Source organism: Dermacentor albipictus, chromosome 3, assembly GCF_038994185.2.
Source record: "Dermacentor albipictus isolate Rhodes 1998 colony chromosome 3, USDA_Dalb.pri_finalv2, whole genome shotgun sequence".
Taxonomy (NCBI): Eukaryota; Metazoa; Arthropoda; class Arachnida; order Ixodida; family Ixodidae; genus Dermacentor; species Dermacentor albipictus.
The window spans coordinates 151,762,521-151,783,895 of NC_091823.1; the positions used below are offsets into that span (position 1 = coordinate 151,762,521).

Consider the following 21,375-nt stretch of genomic DNA (forward strand, 5'->3'; position numbering starts at 1 on the left):
GGTGGTCCTGTAGCGCTCGTCACCCGTTTCGTGACAGAGCGTTGGTAGCGAAGACTCCGAGTCAGGCGTCGGTGAGAATAACGAAAGGGACTTTATACATTATATACAGGTCATTATACAGGACAAGATCGGATCGGCACTGGGGCCGAGGGCTCACAGCAAACGCGACTGTTCCCGCACGGCGACGTCCGGTGCAAACGCGTGACACATCTCACTTCACTCGAGAGCGGCACTCTGCTCCCGGTGAGTCGGCGGATCCGGTTTTGCAGGCGGCCGCGTCGGGCCCTCTAATGCCCCGAGAAACCATTGTCACTCAAACGGCCCAATACAAAGCCAGCACTCGACGGTCGTCCGAGAGGTCCAACCAGCGACCGCGCTGGCCCCCCGGTTCAAAGTTGGCGCGCGCGGTGACCTCCAGGCAAAAGGAGGTACGGCTCCGGGCTGTCTGGCACTTGGTTGCATGTTTGGACATGTCGCTCGCCGATGCTTCTCCGCAGGACACCGCTGCCTGACAGCTCAGCATCTTGACTTGTATAGGGAGAATAAGGGCGCTGTGCCTTTCGGCGCAGCCCCGGGTTTGTCCAAAGGGCGTTCGCAGGATAAATTCTGCATCTTGTAGATTCGGAATCCGGGCTTGTGGTAATGGCACAACAGCATTCCCGCCATCAGATAAGGCACCGCGAAGACGAGCTACCTCCACGTGGCTCGGATGCCAGGCGCGCACGTTCGGCAGGGTCGTCCAAGTTCATGTCCAGTGTCAGGTAACTTCCGTTCCCAGGTCCCACTCGCAAGGACAGGAGCTCTGCTCACCGCGTTGTCGCCACGGCACCTCGACCAGCTCCACTCGGGTCGTTCCTAAGCCCTTGCTTCTCGCCACTGGTCCCGGTTGGTCGTGTTGCAGCTTGCAAAACCGACCGGCAAAAGGCAACACCAAACACGAACAAGTGCCCTCTGTCTCCCGTCAAACACCAGACAAGGCCATAATCCAAATCAACCTAACTAAATTGTTATCCCTCTTTTTGCTCCCGCTGCAACAAGAGGCAGGTGTACGATCTGGTACACAAGGCTCAAACAACCAGTTTTCAAATTAACAACACACCAAAATATCAGGAACAATTATTAATCAGCAAAAATAATGACAAATAGAATGGTCCCCCTGAAATCACTTGGACCGAAAACATACTACTGAGGAAGCAAATGAGGTCATTCATTTTTTTCCCGATGATATTTTCGAGGAATCAGAAGCTGCTTATACTCGCGACCCTGCTTATCGGTGTAGCGGCGGTACAATAAGCCAGATTCCTCGTAAAGTGAAACCCTCTTTTTTTTCACTCCCCGTTTGAGGCTCTTCCTCAGATCGGCTAGTGAACAGTCTTCCTGTTTCTCGCGAATCAGAGTTTCTCTTTCAACTTCAGCCAGCTCCTGCGGTGGGTGGAAACCGGAGCGAGTGTGGAGCCCGCGTCGCCTAACTGCGGCGTCACGTCCACATCGCGGCTAGCACTGCCCGTGTCACTCTCACTCACTTCCAGGACCCGTTCGCCCAGGCCAGCCTCCCAGCTCTGCCTCTCCCGTGCCTGCTCGCCACTCAAGTTACCTTGATCGGTCCGTGTGCCGCAGCGCTGTTCGCTCACCGGCGCTAAGTCAAGTTCCCTCGACAGCGGGCGCGCTTTGGATCGCGTGATGGCCATGTACGCCACGTAGGCAAAGAATGATGTGTCCTCATCCTTCAGCAGCTGCTCCGAGCTATTTGAGAAGAGGTAGGGAAAGTGCTCCGGGAGGGCAGTAGACACAGCGGCTTCTGTGTTAAGTTTCCCAAACTTTTTTTCAATGATAACCGTTGCGATCGGTAAACAGACACTCTCCTCCTCGGCCACTTGCCGTATCCAAGCGCACTCTCCCGTAAAATCACTCGAGGAGACGAAAGACGGGTGGACAACGTCCATAGTTGCTGCAGAGTCCCGAAGTGCTCGGCACTTCTTACCGTTTACCTTAATTTCCTGCACATAGGGCTGCAATAGTCGTATGTTTTTGTGGGTTTCCTGTATTGTTGCGAAAGCAATTCTCTCTTGGCAGTTTGCAGCGATGTGCCCTTGCTTTTTGCAATTGTAGCAGGTTAACAGTTTCTGTTTTTCAAAAGAATGCGTTGGATCGTTTCGCGTTTTGGGACCATCGCTATCATTCTGAGATGCATTTTGTCCTTCCCTTACAGTTACTTTGGTAAAGGACTCGTATTTCCGAAACTCGCGACGCGTGATTTTCTTCCATTCGTCGGGCTCCCCGCAAAATCCATCTCTCCTATCTGCTTTTTCTACGCGCGCGGCCTTGCTGTGCAAGCTGCGGTGGCTGTAATACTCTTCCGCTAACTCTGCTGCCTTGTTTAGCTTAACCTCCTTTAGCCTATCTTGCAGCCAGAGCCTCACCTCCTCATCAATGCAACCTTAGAACTGCTCCAACGCGATGCATTCAACGATTTTGTCGCGGTCGTCGTAAACCTCTTCGCCCTTCAGCCATTCCACCAGGTCGGCTTTTAGACCAAACGCGAAGTCAACGTTCGACTCCCTGCCCTTTTTTGCATACCGGAACCTCTGCCGGAAAGCTTCGGGCGACAATTTGTACTTCCACAGTAGCGCTTCGTTCACATCACTGTAGCTCTCAAACGCCTCTTTCGATAAGCAAGATATTACGTCTGATGCCTCCCCAGGAAGCAAGGCTAACAGATTCTGTGCCCAGAGGGATCGCTCAATGCTATTCCGTTCGCACACATGCTCAAATTTCAAGAGGTATTTGGCCATATCCTCTCCGACGACAAAGGGTGCAAGTTGATCGCGTATTTTTGGAACGTTAGAAGTGAGACTAGGCGCCGGTGAGCAATTTCGGGTCTCCACCTCTTTCATTTTAAGCTCGTGCTCGCGACGTTCCCTCTCTGCCTGCCACTCCCGACGTTCCTTTTCTTTTCTGTCCTCCTCGCAACGTTCCTTCTCCCTCTTTTCCTCCTCGCGACGTTCCTTTTCTGCCTGCAACTCCCGACGTTCCTTTTCTTTCCTTTCCTCCTCGCAACGTTCCTTCTCCCTCTTTTCCTCCTCGCGACGTTCCTTGATATCCGCCAAGGCCTCTTCGGCTTCCTCAGCCATTACGTCCCCAGTCCTAATGACCTCAAGGATCACATTCTTTCTTTTGGTTGAGCCCAACTTCTCACAAATTTGGAGAAGTTCCTTGACCTTGCACTTCTCTATCGTTCACACTGTTCTCCTGCTGTTTACCCTTTTTGAATATGCCTGCCGTACGCTACTATAACTCTACTAGTAAGACATCCGCAAGTATATCGCACACTGCCCTGTTTACCCCCTCAGCATCCCCTCGTTTTCAAAACACTCTCACTAGGCTTGAAACACACAAGGTTAACAGAATGCAACACCAAATCCTTCCCTTAGATACTCTAACCTGTGTTAGAGAAAGTCTGGTGTTTGAGGTAAACTTCAGGCACTCACCGCGCCAAGATAGCCGATGCCGGTCAATCCCACCGCTGCCACCACTGTTACTGTTACGACTTCGCACAGCTGCCACCACTTTTACGACTTTGAGGTGGCCCCGTAACGCTCGTCACCCGTTTCGTGACAGAGCGTTGGTAGCGAGGACTCCGAGTCAGGCGTCGGTCAGAATAACGAAAGGGACTTTGTACATTATATACAGGCCATTAAACAGGACAAGGTCGGATCGCCACTGGGGCCGAGAGCTCACAGCAAACGCGACTGTTCCCGCGCGGCGACGTCTGTCCAACCAGTGACCGCGCTGGCCACCCGGTTCAAAGCTGGCGCACGCGGTGACCTCAAGGCAAAAGGAGGTACGGCATCGGGCTGTCTGGCACTTGGTTACCCGTTTGGACATGTCGCTTGCCAATGCTTCTCCGCAGGACACCGCGGCCTGACAGCTCAGCATCTTGACTTGTCCAGGAAGAATTAGGGTGCTGTGCCTTTCGGCGCAGCCCCGGGTTTGTCCAAAGGGCGTTCGCAGGATAAATTCTGTATCTTGTAGATTCGGAATTCGGGCTTGTGGTAATGGCACAACACTGTACATAATGAGAAACCTGCAACGCGCGGCCGCAAATTGCAGACTGTGCTATGTACCTTCTTTCCAATAGAGTAAATCATACCCTTGAACTTCTCGGATATTTCGCCTTACAACTTCAAGAATTGAGAGCCACACAGAGTCTGATATGCCATCATAGGTATAATCAAGGCCTAAATAATGAAGAGAACTGCTCTTTTGAAAACCGAAAAAGGGACTTAGGTGTGTCTGCGGTGAACCAATAAACAATTACCTACATTTTGAAAAATGTAGCGCAGCACCTGAAATATTTTCGTAATCAATGAAAATTGGAAGGCTACGGATTAAGCTACCTTCATTCCTGAGATATAATGTGATGTCACCAGCGAAGGCTGTCACCTTCACAACACCGCTGCAAGGCAGTGGGTGACCGCCTACGTAAGGGTCTCTCACTACTGAGCGCAGAAATGGCTCAAGGCTGCGCAGAAATAGTACTGGGGATAACGCATGCCCTGGACGAACACCACAATTAACGGCAACTGGTGCACTTTCACGACCATCAAGGAACAATGTACTTCGGATATTTGAATAGGCATTCCTAGGGCGCTATAACGTAAAACTATTCCAAACTTCTCTATTCCAATTTTGCAATCAGCACTCCACGATTGTTCAAAAACTTTTTTCGATCACGCCCACTTCACCTATCTGTCACGCGGCGTCATGAAAACTGCGATATCTCCCCATGTTATATTATGTGTACAACTGATTATGCATGATTTTAGGGAAACAAGAAAAACAGTTATTTCTGATTCAACCCCTTTTCGCCATTAGCCCTCGGCTATTGGTAAAAAGTTTTCGGGCTGCACCCACTTCAGCTGCCTGTCACGCGACGTCGCAAAATCGCACAAACTCAACGTGTCTAAATGACGTGTACGCGATAAAGATGCAAATATTATGCCGACGATAACTGAATTTTCTTCAGGATAGCCACAGGCTGCCCCGTTCCGAAAGGAATAAAAGATGGCTGCCGCCGATCGCTGAGACACTGGCTACTCGCACCTGCCGCAGAGCATGGGTGTATTTGCGTATAATAAAGCTTCTTGCGTGGCCGTGTAACGTTTTCGAGCCCTTTCGGCTCGTTTACCACTTCATTCTGCCAACTCTTCTTTGCTGAGAGTCAGTTTTAGCGTCATCCTTAAGCTTGCATTGCATGCCGCCGTGATTTTCGACCAGGCACCACAACCCAAGTAAGGGAAAGCCGACCAATCCCAGACGCCGGCACCACCCTCTTCATCCGGTTATCGATTTTCAGAGCACCGGCTCTGCCCGAGTGAATCTCTCTGCACTTGTGCGTACTCCTCGCCTCTTGTCAGCCAATTACATACGACAAGCCACTCAGTGTAGGCAATGTTATTCGGTTTTCAAGCAAACAAAGGTGACCTCCTATGAATGAGGAGAGCGTTTGATTGGTCTGTTCACACAAACCTGCGGGTGACCGCCCGGTGCTTGCGTTGGTGGTTGGAATAGAAACATATTGGAATAGTTTTACGTTATAGGGCCCCTTATATGTTCAACAAAATTTGACGAAAAGCCAAACGAGGTCAGTACATTAAATATGCAGCTATGTGCAAGGCGATCGAATGCCTTTCTTGATCTAGTGAAACTAACAGTCCATGTGCTGACCTGGTCAGCGTGTATCTCATTATGTCATGCGTAACGAACGAAAGACTGCGTATTTCTCTGCCAGAGACTTAGCATGCGTAATGGTGTCCTATTAAGGAAGGCAAGGGCTTCCCAAACGCAGGGTGACAATACTGTGAAGGTTTTGTAGTCAACGTTGAGAGAAGCGTGATTGACCTCCAATCATCTCGACGAACTGCTGATAGATCGTGCTTAGCTATTAGCACACTACGACCGTCGCGAAAACTAGACGGAAATTAAAGGTTCTCAAAGGAGCGGCTGATAGCAGATACGAAAGCAGCACCAATATCTTCCCTGAACATTAGAAAAAACTCAACGGGTAACCCGTCTGGCCCTGGGGCCAAGCCACGCTTCATGGAAAATAATGCTGTGTTGACTTCATCAGCTGATGGTCGTGCACAAAGACGGTCAGCTGGCTCAGGTGGAGCCTGAGGTAGCCCACTAGGCATTGCACGAAATCCTCGAGAGCCATGATCGATTTGCATAGCCGTACGCACCATGTTTTCAAAATGCGTCAGAAAGAGCGAATAATCACGCGTGGGAGGCGACGTAACAGAGTGTGCTCTTGGGGCCGCAGACCCGAATGCATTCGCCTGTCTGAAAAGCGAGTCTCTTGCGAAACGCAGAAGTTCAGGGTGTGCACATGGATTACGTCTGCATCGCCAAGCAGCACCTCACAAAGACGACGCTTCGGTGAGGCGTTGGAAACGCTTCCGTAGCGCACGCTGCCATGACCGCGTCAACAGCGTCAGTCAACTGACCCGAAATGCAATACAGAACTTCGTGGCAGTATCCGCAAGATCTTCCGGCATACGTTGTCAGAGTGCACGTCCTTCAACTGAACAATACAGACGCCACGGCGCCTTCAACGCGTCACATGACACTGGGTCAGATCTAGAAATAGAGGCGTGCAAGACTCTTCACAAACAAGAGCCTTAGCACGCGTTATGTAGAACGCGAATGTCTAGGCGCAAAGGTTTTACTGATGAGGAAGTAGGGAAGCGAATTTAGAGTTTGACTGGTCTGTGATCGGAAATATAAACAGAGGATGAAGGTAATGTTATCACATCAGATCGGGTCACATACCGAGCTAAATAGCTTGGCAGATAGGTACGCTCTAACCTGCTTGACGGCACGCCGCATCGCCACGTCCAGGCAATTAAAGAACCATGAAAAGATCGATCTGTATCCAGCAACGAAAAGCGCTGGACGAGGTGACGCAACTCCCGTGTCTTCCAGTCAGGGCGACCCTAGCCCGGGCCTTCCTCATCTGCTCGCGTGTCTGAGACGCAGTAAAAATCCTCAAGAGGCACCACGTGACGAACTTCCAGGAAATACACGTCCAGGTCACGAAAAAAATTATTGGACTTAATGGCCTGCGAGGGTCCATATATCCACGAAATTCGTAACCTAAATGAATATAGTACTCAATCAAATGCCAATATCCGCGCTCGAAAATTTCTGTTGAAATAATAATACCAACTCCACTAGAGCTTGATGTTGCGAATGATAAAAAAAAACAGTCTAGGTTAAAAGTGCCGTTGAAAGAAAGCACATGTCCAATCGTGAAAAAATGTGTTTCTTGCAAACAAGGTATATCACAATGTTCTTGCGCGGGCCACACTGATAATTTAGGCTTGTTTTGCAGGATTTCGGAACCATTGGGCGTTTAATTAAATAACGTTCAAGGTGCCCTCCATATTTAATTAAAAGTATCACCGAACTGACCTGGTCGTGTTGTCCAAGTCGGCGCCCCGGGAATAAGTCCGGGGGTTATGCAGTGCACACGTCACTTCTTCGACACTCTCGAAAAAGGTCGAGGTTTTTCGGGCAGCTGTAACACGGCACGGCGATCCGGGCCGCCGTCCGAGCCAGAAGCTGATGCATGGGCACGCATCACGTTTCGCGCGGCCGCCATTTCCTTGTCGAGTTCACCCAGGCTTGGCGACAGTTCAACGCTGCTATCAATTCCGAGGCTGAAGCTGTTCTCCAATGAGGAAGATGTCGGTGGCGGTAGGGCGGTGGGATCGATTTCATCGCCGCCGAAAACTTCGGCAGCCGGGGGCTCATTCAGATGTAACGGATGCGGCGTTGTAGGCGATGTAACTGAGGCGGATGACGCCACAGCAGATTTCGTAGTTGTATCGACCATAGTAATCGGAAGATCAGGTGTTTTATCTATGTTTAAAACCTCGCTGTGATTAGGAGGACTAACGGTAGCAGCCGAAGTGGAGGCGCTGTCGGCCACAGCATGCGTGTCCTGCGCTGCTTGGAAGCCCAGCGAGCATGGCGTGTTGCGATTCGCCACGTCATGGTTTTCTTCTTCAGTAGAGGAGGCCGGCGAACGCGGCGCGGTATGAGTTCCCGAGCTGCATGCCTCTTATTTTTCATTTGTCGATGCTGGCTGATGTGGTGTCAGGGCAGTTTCTTTGCACAATGCGTCACGCGCAGTCGCAACCGCAGGTCACGCCGGCGGTAAGGGTGCAAAGACTACAGCAGCAGCGTCCGAGTATAAACGCCACTCAGTGCACGCGACCGTACGGTGACCATCCCCGTAACGCCGACAAGAACGGTCACATCCGTCGCTTTCCTGGCCATGGACACCACAACAGCCACAGAACGCTCCGGTGCACTGTGCGCGGTAGCGGTCGCTGGAACCACACCGACGACACACGCGTTGCAAGCCGTAGTAGTCAAACGCCACACGATGACCAGAGACTCGCCGATAATTGGGGACCGCGGTTGTAGTACTCACTTCCTTGCGAACGAAGCGTGTGTCCGTGAGCTCGCCACGTCGTCTCCTAATAAGACCAGCGTTGACAGATAGAAACTTGCCGTATGGTGATAGTCCCTGCACGAGGACTTCGTTCGGAACAAAGGACGGAAAAAAGAGGCAGGTTACGTTGGCGACCTGCATGCTGCCGGGAACGACAGGATAGCGCTCGCCGCCGATGACAAGGCAGCTAGCGTCGACGATTAGAGTCATGCAAGCCATGCTCTTGACGGTGACTTGAAAGTTCAGGCCTCCCATGTGCTGAACGCAGTAGACTTCACAGACGACAACCATTGAGGCCGTCGCGTCGACAACGGTCTTGGCACCATTCTCCGTAGGGACCACAACATCGAATACGTAGGCCTTCGGAGGAGACCTCGATGCTCTAGGTGCCATGGCATGAGAGGTGGATGTCCCCGACGTGGAACACGCAGGGACGTCAGCAGAAACTCTTAAGTGTTGTTCCGTTCTTCTTCTTCTTTCCTCGGCAAAAAAAGCTAATGATCCTTTCAGGAGGGGAAAGCTGCGATGACGGTCAATTGCCTTGCTTCTGCCGCTTCGCGCGTAGTATCTTGTATCTCGCTTGGCAAGCACACTTGTCCTTAAGCGTTCTTCAAGGTGAGGTATGCAATGCTGTTTTGGTTCGTTTTGGATGGTTTTGATGCTACGTTTGAGCTTCTTTTTTATTGAAACGTATTCTGTCCGTTGAGCTGCATGGGTGACTTCAGTAGATGCATTCACTATTCGCTTCACTTTGCTGGGTGCTGGTAGCCTCTGCCTTAAGAGGTTATGAGCCATTGCATTTTTGCTTGCGTATGGGGGCATGAGCCTTTTCTAACGGGGGGTATGAGCCGTTGGAACTTTGCTTGCTTACGGGTATAGGAGCCCTTGCTGACGATGATATTTTTGCACCACTTCACTAGACACAGCGTATTTTAGGTATGAGCCGTTGCGATGAACCACTTAAGGCATCCGTCCTAATGTATTATCCTGTGCGCTCCTACATCTAAAGCTACCGTCTGAGGAAGAGGCACGTCAAGTGGGGGAGTCAAAATTTATTTTGGCCACCTGGTGACTTTTTTCAGTGCGTAAAGCATGCAAGACAAAGCAAGGCGCGCAAGCGTTTCTGCCTCACTCCCATTTTCTAGTGCCAGTACCGCGGCGGGGAAATGAACCCGTCACCTAGTGCCGCACAGAGCCCAGCATGAGGTCAACAATTCATGTTGACGGCTGCTGCGGCATTCTGCTGTTAACGAGTATGATCGAGACAGGTGCATTTCATTGAAGTCGTATAGTGAAAGCGCCGTCGTTTGGTGTCTGACTATAGCTGATGAGCTGGCTTTCCGTTGTAGGCATCATTACCTTTATTGTTTAGCTCGAACGTGGCTGTTGATTCGCTGGGTAGGTCTACGCTAAAGCTCCAAGATAGCATATAAAAAGAACTTTTAAAATGTGGGGCATAGCGCAAGTTGCTGGACCAGTAGGTGCATGATGAACTTCAAAGACGGGGTACCAGCGAAACACAAAGGACGCGCACACAAGGAAACAGCGTTAGACTCGGACGGACGCAGCAGTCAGTGTCTAGCGCATTGTCCTCGTGTGGGCATACTTTGTGTTTCGCTGGTACCCTCTTTTTCAAGTTCTTTCATATTTGTCTCAGCGCTGGAAGGTTCTTCAACTGAGACACAAAGACGACCAAGAAATATTGTGCGGGCTTACTTGTACCTTTCAACATTCACAGATTTGTTGCACTAAATTGAGCTCTAGTTTTACGTGCCCAAATGCCAAAGGACTGTGCCGCCATCACCAAGAGGCTTTTCAAAGGTTCAAGTACTCAGCACAGGCTCAATCTGCCGTATCCGTTCTGCTGGGCACAGCTCGACCACACACGGTTAGGGACAAAGGATACAAACCCCAGTTGCTCGGGTACATGGTGTCGTAAACCAAGAAGCACCTGCTGACGCAGAGGCCCTAGTGGGGCGCCGTCTATTGTAGGCTTGTGTAATAATTCGACTTCATATATCCATTTTCCAGGAAAAGCCTTAAAATCGCATTGAATACAAAAAATTTGGGCAGGTTACAATTGTTCGTTCGTGTCGTATGCATGTCAGCTGTCATGGTTTCCACTGGGTCTGATATGATGACGTAATAGTTGACAGCAAGCCATTGCGGTAGGTCACATGGGAAATTAAACATTTTGGTTGTAATGAGAGGCGCCGGCATAGCAAAGGGCGTAGGTGCAGTAGCTATTTCTTTTATTTGCAGATAACACGATCAAAATACTGGAGACATGACTTCACACTACTTCGCAAGTGAAATAAACAATTTCTGTCATCACACAGCAACCGGCCCGAAGTGGCCAGATGTCGGTGTTGGCTTCCACAGATTGAGAGCTGCGTGATACTCGTAATAGTCGCAGCCTAACGCAGTGACGAGGTGTTTGATGGTTCAAACAATAAGCGGACAAGGTTACTTCAATTTACTTAAGTGCCACTTCTGTCGCAGCACGTAGGCGCAGAATGACGTTGCACTGTTTGCATTTAGTAATTAATCTATGAGAGCGGAAAAACTTTTTATGCAGAACATATCACAATGTAGACGACTAAATAAGTTGTTTTAAGAGGTAATAGCAATCATGCCATCGGAAGATGTGCCCATAATTTAGAGATTACAAACAAGGTAAATAAGTACTTTCTGTACCACCACATAAATAGTAAACAAAAGTTGTCTTCGTGGCGAGAGACGAAAAACGACCGAACACCATGAGGCTCATGTTCATTTATTTCGCCACATTTTTTTCTCTCATTAGCAGCGTGGATAATATCAGCTAGGACTCACTGTATATACCTCGATTTACACCTGTCGATTCTGAATTTAAAAATTCTTTTGCGCAGGTGTTTTCCACTTCGAGACCATGCACAAGGGCAACATCGTGCACCTGTCGAAACACGTTACAGTTGAGGGTGGCAAAGAAAGATTTCCGAAAAGCACTGGACTCGTGAGTCATAACGCATAAGCTAGAATCTCTTTGTCGATATTGGTAGTGAAGGTGGTGCTTCCACCGTTCATAGCAATTTGTCATGCAGGTCACTGACCTGATTGCGAGCGCCAACGGAAAATATCCGGCGACACATAAGTTGCACTGAGGCGCAGTCTCTGGTCCAGCTGTGATTGAAGGCACAAAAAGAGACTATCAGGAATTTAGACATTTCGTCTCGATTGAAATGTACAACTTTAAGGAACTGGCAACAGGGCATCTTTTCGCCCACTCATATTGCTGTGGTCATACTATTTATTGTGTTTTTTAAAATCCCGCAATCTTCCCCTGTGTTTTCCATGTTTTAGTTGTCTTGTGGTTCTATACTTCTTGTAGCGGATGATGAAGCCCCTCAGTTTAAATTTTTCTTGCAGCAATTATACGTTGTATGTTGAATAGGGTGTAGCCATTTAAACGTCCTTCTTTGCTGGTGCGCCTGAACAGTGCTGGGCAGTGTCCTTTATTGCTGGTTTCAATCTCGTAAAATTTCAACATTTCCGACACAATGAACCTCAGAAGACAAAGCTTTGATAGAACGGCGATACGAGCACCGCAGTTTCTACAGAATGGCGTCAGACGCCTATCGTAATTGTGTTCCGCGCAATGAGTGGTAAGAAAATTGATTTAGGAAAATATACGCTACACATCTGGCTTGTAGAGCTCCAAATCAATGGCTATGCTAGGTCGCATCAATTGAAGACATAGCTCTGGAGTGGCACGGACAAGAAAGACGACAGGACGTTCGCCTAAACCTAAACTTTAGCGCATCTCCTATCGTCTTTCTTAAGCGTTCCATCCAGCGCTATGACTTCAATTGGTGCAACTAACCAACTAGCCTGCAAATCGACATTCCTTGTTTTTATGCTAAGTTTCTCCAATGTCTAACATACTTACGCTTAGGATACCTACCCTACTCATACGATCGAACGAATGCTTTCTGAAGTAATGCTCCAAATTATTTAATATATGAACAGCAAAAAAAAAGATATATCTGTTCACTCACAATGGCCTTGGCATGGCGTGTGTTTTATTTTTAAATAATGGGATTTCGCATGCCAAAACCACGCTCTGATTGTGAAGCACGCTGTAGTAGGAGATTCCGAAAAAACTTGGACCACCCGGCGTTCTTTAACACGCACCTAAATCTAAGTACACGCATGTTCTCGCGTTTTGCCCCCAAAGAAATGCGACTGCCGCGGCCGGGATCCGATTCTGCCATCTGCAGTGCTTAGCAGCCCGACACCACAGTCACTAAGCAACTGCGGCGAGTAGTGTTGGTGAGTGTGTGCGTGTGTACCCGACGGGATGAATTAGGCGTTGCGCTTCTAAGGTCAAGGGAATGGGATCGAATCCAGGTCACGGCGGCCGCGTTTCGATAGCTAGGAAATTCAGTAACGCCCCGTGTCGTTTATTGGGTGCACGTTAAGGAAACCGAGGTGGTCTCAATTATTCCATTCCCGCCGTGCTTGCGCAGTGGCTATGGTGTTGCGCTGCTGAGCACGAGTCGCGCGATCGAATTCCGGCTATGGCTGCCGCATTTCGTTTGGGGCGAAAAGACACTTGTACTTATATTTAGGTGCGCTGTAAAAAGACTAAGGTGGTCCAAATTTCAGAAGGCCGCCACTGCGACGTGCCTCATGATCAGAAAGTGGTTTTGGCATGTAAAACCCAACATTTCAACATATTATTCCACAGTACCACCCCCCCCCTCTTTTTCTGCATCCCGTTATTTAAGCTGTTTGATAAGTACGTGTTTGTACCAATGAGCCTGGATAGCCACTTTTCTGAAGCTCATAATCACATCACTATTTTGGCACGCCAAATCCGTGCATTTGTTTATTTTTTTGTGTGTGTCGCTATGTCTGTGCGTGTGCGCGCGTATTTGTGTGTGTGTTTGTGTGTCACACTTGCCGTTTACTCCTGCCATCGTATTTTTTCTTGACGTTCGCGTATTCATTCGAGCAAGGAACCAACAATGAACCAACAGTGGTGCTGCAGAGGCGTTACATACGCGCGTCCCATCACATGTGGTCAAGTGTCCTGTGACTTTATCCAAGCAGGTACGCTGCTCCTCAACGAAGCGTTCACCGGGCTGCCGCTCCCTGTGCCACCCCGCATCTCTGCCGCTGCTTCACTGCTTGTTGGTCACAGTGTTTGCAAGCTCCTCCGTCAAGCATCACAGTTCTTCCACTACCGCTTAGCCTGCGGCCTTCTCTCGTGCCTCTTGAAGCTTCGCACATAATCCCTTGCTGTTTACCGTGAAGTAATCTTATTGAAATGGCGTCCAACGTTGAATGTTGCTTATTCGAGCACGGTATTTCAATCGGTGCCCTTTATTGAGCAAACTGAGTTAGACAATGAATCAAGAATATAATCTCCTAACACCGCTTTAATTATCCGAGAATCGCCAAGTGAACAACTTGCATGTTTAGGCCTCCCTGATTCACGCAAACTAATCTACTCGCCAGGGGCCAACTGAGAATGTAACTTTATAGCAGCATGCGGTACTGATCTGTATTGTTAATCGTCATGTACTCAGAAAATTTTAAAGCTTCTTGGTGGGCGGTTTGGTGCATGGCTATGTCAGGAAGAGCTGCGCGTATAGAAAGATGAGCCAAGAAAACTGCGTTCTTCCCGTCTATTTAATGTTCTCTTGTGTTCGTCCTTTTATACACACAACTCTTCCTAATGTGAGATACTCATAAAAGCTTGTCATAACTCGTCGTACTGAACTAACACACTCATATAAGAGAAGCGTACTTTTAAAATAAAGTGTACAGTTCTGTGCGTCTGCGTCATTTCGGAAACAATGGAACAACTGGCGGCTAGAGTGAGATTTTTCGCTGCCGTCTGTCCTGATTGCACGCCTGATTTCAAGCAAACAATTTCGCTTCGAAATGGAACGCGCAGGCAGACCGCTTCCTTGGTGTCATTTCCGCCAGCAAGCGGCGCATCGTAAGATTTCGCGTTGATGTAGTTCGGCATAGCGTTGTGCACGCGCTTCGGGCTCCTTACATTTGCGTTCGCAAGTTTACACGAAACAGAAAAAAAAGAACAACGTGGTGTACGTTGCAAGATGTCTCTCGGTTTACTGGGGCGTGCGCATGTAGCATTTCTGCTACAATCAGTGGCCGCTGAATCTCCTGCTCAGCAATGAACCGTGTTGAGTAGACATTGCATACTCATTACTGAGCACATACACACCGTAAAAAAAAAACTAAGCAATCATGCGTAGCGAACCGAAAGGGTATCGCTTATTCTCCGTATTTGCTCCGCTGAAGTGTAACATGAAGACCCCGATAGTTGGTCACGCATGATATTGAAACTATGAGACAAGATTGTTTTGAGGCCAAAGAAATACGCGAGGGAAACAGTTATTCTAAAGGATGTAATTCTAAAGGATGTAATTGCTCCACGTTTTTTTTTCTTGTCATTTAAGGCTACATGCCAAGTTGAAGACGCAACCTTCTTTCTTTAAAAAGAATATTTTTGGCATTTTGTCTGTTCTTTCTTTTTACGGTAATTTAGTGGTCGAATAAGAGGTAAGCCAAAAAATCATTGATAACATTTTATCCCTATCACAGATGTGATAGGCACAAGCTCTAAGATTGGTGACACCCTGCGCTCAAAACATGTTCTTTACGCCCTCTTGGCTTTTTATGCGCTGAAATAAGTACAAGATTGTCTTTATGTGTCTTGTATATGCATGGTCGCTTGCTCAATTGCACAAGTAGCTACAATATCACCAAGATGGGACTGCGAAGGCGAGGGAAAGGAAGGTTTGTCAGAAATCAATCCGCGATAGTTACCATGCACGACAAAGCAGGGGATAGCAGTCTTTCAACAAATACGTTGCTGTTTGGCTATTGATGTACAAGGAGGGTTGAGTATTCCGGAATGAAACTGTACACTGGATGGAAGCAAATTTAAATCTTGGCACTGCGCCGAGCGATGTCTTCCCTTAACGAGCGTTTCAAGGGTACGACTTGGACCTAGTGATTCTCGAGTTTGCTTTATCTGAGGCTCTCAGTCACTTCAGCAATGTCAAGAAATACACACTTGATAAGTTGAAACTAGTCAGAATAGAACATGACCTTTACACAACAAGAACTTCTCTTCAGCTTTACTCGTCACTTCAATGTGAGGGAAGCCCGCTACAGTAGCGATCGCTCAAACAAGCTGGAGAAATAATGAGCCGCACCATTGCCTAAGTCATGCAGAAAGCAAGAACCAGAAGCATATAAACTACGAATCTGATTAATTTTACCTCTCCATAATATTTATTCGAATTGGTGCAGCTGATCACTTTCTTAAAACTTTCGCTAAACCAATTTTCAGCATCTGTTTCGTACGCGAATAAGCATATCTACTTTTCTTATAAAGAGTTTTCAAAGATGCTTTCATGCTTAGTTCACACGTATCTGGCTGGGCAACAGACGGCCAAAAAGGTTTGATATGGCTTGATTTTTATGGCCAGGATTGACAACAAAAAAACATCTTTTTCTGTGCATTTTTCTTTCAGCTTTCCTCCCATCTCGTTAGTTTCGGTTCTTTCCTGAGATCATGTCACTCATATGTTACTGCTAAAAATGATTAGAGGGCGAGCGCAATTTGAGTTCTAAATGCCGGCCTCACAACCACATCTGTTACAAATTAAAAAAAAAATGTTATATTGGGAAATTTTTACATGGTACAAATAACAATTCAATTTGCCTACAAAGATGTTCTGGACGAGTTGAGTAAAAATATTGTTGCGCTTTTCCTAAACAACTATTTTTTCTAGTGGACATCCTGCCCTAAAAGGCAGCACAATGGATAATTCAAGCTCCTATTTATGGATTCTGTGTATGTTACTGTGCAGCGTTTATTGTCGCATAATCTTGCAACAGTTGGTCCGGCGTAGTGCTCAAATTAATTAACGTTTTCTTAAGTCCATTCTCTAAATGTATTGCCCCCATTCACATCTTTACAAGAAATCTTTGTGCTATATTTACAGGATCCGTTTTTGAACCACTTTGTTTCGATGGAATTCGGTACAATAGCACACTACACCGGGGAATACATCGGCACGGGCGAGTGAGTGCTTATGTGTACATAAATATTTTAATTTGCGGCCTCCGGTATTTTGCGAAAACCGTCATTTACGCTATATTAGACGGATTGTTGGCGCCAATGGAGCTTAGCATTAAGAATTGGTGCTAAAATACCTGAATTTACATTTTCCTGCGTCATCATTAGCTCCTGAGTCATTTTCTCAAGTAATTCCTACTCTCTTGCTGCAAAATTTACTTGCCTTTTTTTAACCTCACAGCGTAATTTCTACAGCCTTGTTTTGAACTTGGGAAGAATGCGCCCCTCAAATAGATTTCCAGTACTTGAGTGATCAATTTACTCACAGCGTCCATGCAAATTTCCCGCGTACATGGGCATGGGCATAAATGAAAGAAGTATTTTGGAATATTTACGCGCACCGCCGTGAACTAGAGGCGAAGCAGATTTCGTGATAACAAGCCACCCCGTAATGCCCTGTCAGTGACATACGACACTCTGAACTGCTGCAGAAAGCTACGTTTCTTCTTCTGCTGGTGCGGCTAGGTTTACATTAGCGATGTACACTCATAATATTCCATATAAGAAAACCTCAAGCAAATGCAGTTAACCCCCGTTCACACAAAACTGTAAAAACAGGAAAACATTTAGATAAGCAGAGTTTCCAATAAGCGAAATCATGAAAGTATAATTGCGTTGGTCAGGCATAGACAACATGGACCCTTTCCAAAATACACCTAGCAATATTGTTGGTCATTGTGCCGTGCATCTTCACCAGAGACTGTTACGAGGCGAATACAGTCAAGATGATTGACTCTGATGCAATACTTGAAGCCAATCAACCAAGAATAACCATTTTTTGACATCCAAATACCTAACACTGCTACTTTCTGCGTCATAATGAATTCCGGACAATTGAACTTCGACAACCGAAACTACGGAAGAGCGCAATTGTCATACCTTTATGAGCCGCCCACGAGTCGGGAGGCATATACACCTCCCCGTCGCATGAGCACGAAGTGAGCGCCCTGTTCCAGCTGTGATCTCACTGAAACGCGTGGGCCGGCCCGCTGTTTTCTTTCGGTGCAGCACGTAGGCTGAACACGGCCGATCACGTGGTTGTTCCCCGTGGGCTTTCGCAGTGCGAGCCACAGCTAGTCCAGCGCCGGGAACGTGAATTCATCACTTGGTCACGTTAGTTTTCTCACCATCCAAATTTAACGACGGACGTAGGATTTTTCGTTTCATGGGGCATAATAGGCTTTGTCTTAAAGTGGCCCTGAATAAGCCCTCGAGGTTGCTGAAATAACAAAGTCCGCGGATAGCATGCGCCGCTGCGAACATCTCAGCCAAGTTTTGGTGCCGTCCTCAGTGAGTGGTCCCCGCAAGGGGATCGCGAAGTCACCTTTCTCTCAAACGCCCTCTTTTTGACAGAAAGCGCTGTCCACACTTCCTTCTTGATACTTTTATTCCTCATCCCCTTACACTGCTGCTATTGGCCGATAGCTGACATCGCGCTGCAATCGGCTACATGGCGTAGATACAGCCGCGGCCGCAGGGTGCTGCCCCGAGCCCACTGGTTAGGCGCTCTGCGTCTCGATGAGCTAAAGGTAAGCGCGTCGTAGGCACAAAAGGCGGAAGTCATGGCATCTCCAAAATCAAATTTGAACTGCACGCCAGCGTGACATTTAGAAGGCAGAGAATTGTTGGCACGCCTCACTGCACCGTAGACGTCGCCGTGCAAGGCATTGAAGTAGGAACGGGAGCACAGCGGAGGCCGTGTTTGATTGCGAGTAAATTCGCTTCTGTTAAACGAATTGAAGTACTCCTTGCGGAAAAGTGTTTCTGAAATGGTGTATTTTCACTTCAAATGCCTTTGTCCACTTCGATAAAAAGTGGCTCAGGGTCCCTTTAAAGGTAGTCCGACTTGTAGGCCACAATAAAATTGTAGCGCGCAGCTGAGGAAGTGCGCGAGCGGTGATAGAAAGAAGGGGGTGAGATAATTGCGGCCGGAGGAGGGGGGGGGGTCGTGGACCAGCGTAGCGACTGGCTCGGCTAGCAAGCTGCCGTGCAGTACGATGTTGGCAAACATTTAAGTTTACTTGCGCAATTTGAAAATGCAAGCATGAGCACTTGCTTGTTTAAGTTATCGCCTTAACTTGAGAGTGCACCTTAATCAACCTTGCTATTATTCGTACCAACCTTAATCCGCCTTATTTCAACTTATTCAACCAAACTTTATTCCACTTTAGTCCTGTTTCTTCACCCTCCTTGCTCTATTTTGCACAACCCTTAATCCTCTTCAATCCACCTTGCTTTTGCCTGTAATAATTCAATCCACTTTATGCCACTCTAATCCACGTGACCTACTTTTATCCACTTTAATACACCTTGACTCTCCTTGCTGTGATTCGCACCACTCTTAATCCACTGTAATCCGACATATTCCACCTTGCCCTACGTTGTACGACTTTAAGCCACCTTAATCCAGTTTTATTCACTTCACCGTGGGAATTCGCAGTCTGAGCCGCAGAATTCGCAGTGCAGGGAACGTGACGTCATCACTTGGTCACGTAGGATTTGGTATAATCGGGTGATAAAGCACTGATGCCAGACACCGGATTTTTGCATCATGAGGCATATCGGGCTTTCGCCTTCGAAAAAGTTAGTGCAAGCGACGGTGTCGACATGACGCCGTTGCGCTTTTTCTGTTATTACGGCGATAGCCTTAAGCGCCCAATGAAGCGAACGATGTGCCCTCCAGCGTCAAATTCCGATGGTAAGAAAACTCGTACGTGACCAAGTGATGACGCCGCGTTCCTGGCTCTGGAACTGCTGTGGTTCGCCCTGCGAAATCCCACGTTGAACAGCCACGGCGTTGGCCGGATGTCGTGGCCCACACCCAAAAAACCAACCTGGCCCACTCCGAAAACAGATTAAGGTAGATTAAGACAGTATAAAGTGGAATCAGGTGACCTAAGATGAATAAAGGTGAAATAACGCTGGCACAAATTCACATGGCTTGTTATAAGTTATAACAAGTCATGAGAAGCCAACAAAGACGGCAAGGGCACCATAGGTTAAATTACTTCCGCCTACTAATTATATTAAAGAAATATTTAATATGTGACAATGAAAGTGGATGGGAAAACAACTTGCCGCAGGTAGCGAACGATCCCACGCCAACGCGTTACACCCTTGGATGCTCTAAACAACTGACCTACTGCGCCGCCGTTTCCCCGTCTACTTTCTTGGGTATATAAGTTTTTTCTATCACAACTAACCGTCGGTGTATTACCCAGCATCACCACTCACAAACCTTAGCGGCGGATTTGGGAACATCCATTCTGCCGCAGGTATCACGAGTACGTGAGCTTTTTGAATGAAGGCAACTGGCCAATAAGCCTACACATGCCACCTGAAGGCATCAATGTTGTCGGATTCAAGACCCTCGTTATGTGAATGAGAAGAAAGGGGGTTAACTGAGGGGTCCGATCTTTATTAATCACATCATCAGAAGCTAACGAACAAAGTCACCATGGACGACACAGGAGAAATTATTGTACTTACCAATTGAATTATAGAAATGATAGGTTAATGCGAATAAAATTGGGTGGAAAAACAACTTTCCTTAGGTGGGGAACGATTCCTCGTGTTCGCATTACGTTGAGCTTGACGTCTTTGTTGGATTCTCATGATATCATCATTAAAATTTGGGCCCCTCGCGTAACCCACTTTCTTCTCGTTCTTTGCGTAACGATGGTCTCGAATCCCGCAACGTAGGCGTTTTCAGGTGGCACGTGTGTGCTTATTGGCCAGTTATCTTCATTTAAAAAAATAACGTACTTGTGACGCCTGCGGCAGAAAGGATCTTCCCAATCCGCCGCCATGGTTTGTGTGAGGTGGCGCTTGCTAACAATCGCCGCATTAGTTGTGGTAGTAAAACGCAAATACGCAAGAAAGTGGACGGGCAAATGGCGCCGAGGTATCTCGATCGGTTACAGCATCTCACGCGTTATTCGAAGATGTGGGATCGTTCCCCGCCTGCGGCAAGTAGTTTTTTTCTCATCCACTTTCATTGTCATTAAATTATCATTTCGTTAATTCAATAATTAAGTGCAAGTTTTTCCCTATATTGTCCTTGACGTTTTTGTTCGCTTCTCGTTATATGATTAATAAAGATCGGGCCCCTCGGTAACCCCCTTACTCCTCGTAACATATAGGGTGATTTAAGGTGGAGTTTTAATTTAGGCTGATAACATAGTCAAGTCTTCAAACTTTTGCATTAAAATCACCTAAGGATACCTAATTGACTCTCAACTTTATTCGAAGTCGAGATTTGGAGATTTCCGGAGTCTGGCGGAAAAAGTTTTCGAGATGAAAGGTGATGCACTCATGAGCTGAAACCAAAGCCGCAATAAACTTCCCAAATAACCGATTTTTTCATGACGTTGAAGTTGCTTCAGCCACAGCTACAACAGGCCTTTGGGGGTAGTGAGCGCTGTTGAGTGCGGTGATCTGGTGAATGGAATTTGACTCTATACGTGACGGCACGACTTATTTAGAACGGCGTGTAGAACAATCGTGACGATGGCGCAATGGGCCTTACCTACGAAGAGAAACACTTCGTGTAGCATGAGACGCGCTCATGCAACTGTTTCCTGCCATACGACTCCCAACATTCAGTGAATGTTAAACGAGCCTTAATGGCCACGGTTTGGCATAGCTTTTGAGGCTTGTCGGGGGCCGTGAAAACGTATGAAAGCTACGT

General features: G+C 47.6%; 1 protein-coding gene across 1 annotated transcript in view; it reads left to right on the top strand.

Annotated features, from left to right (window-relative positions):
• LOC139056983 (uncharacterized) overlaps nucleotides 1-21,375 on the top strand; it is a 160,610-nt gene that overhangs the window by 88,813 nt on the left and 50,422 nt on the right. The window contains exons 5-6 of the mRNA XM_070534768.1: nucleotides 11,413-11,516; nucleotides 16,552-16,631. Coding sequence (XP_070390869.1) covers nucleotides 11,413-11,516; nucleotides 16,552-16,631 — 184 coding nt within the window. The remainder of the gene's footprint in view (nucleotides 1-11,412; nucleotides 11,517-16,551; nucleotides 16,632-21,375) is intronic.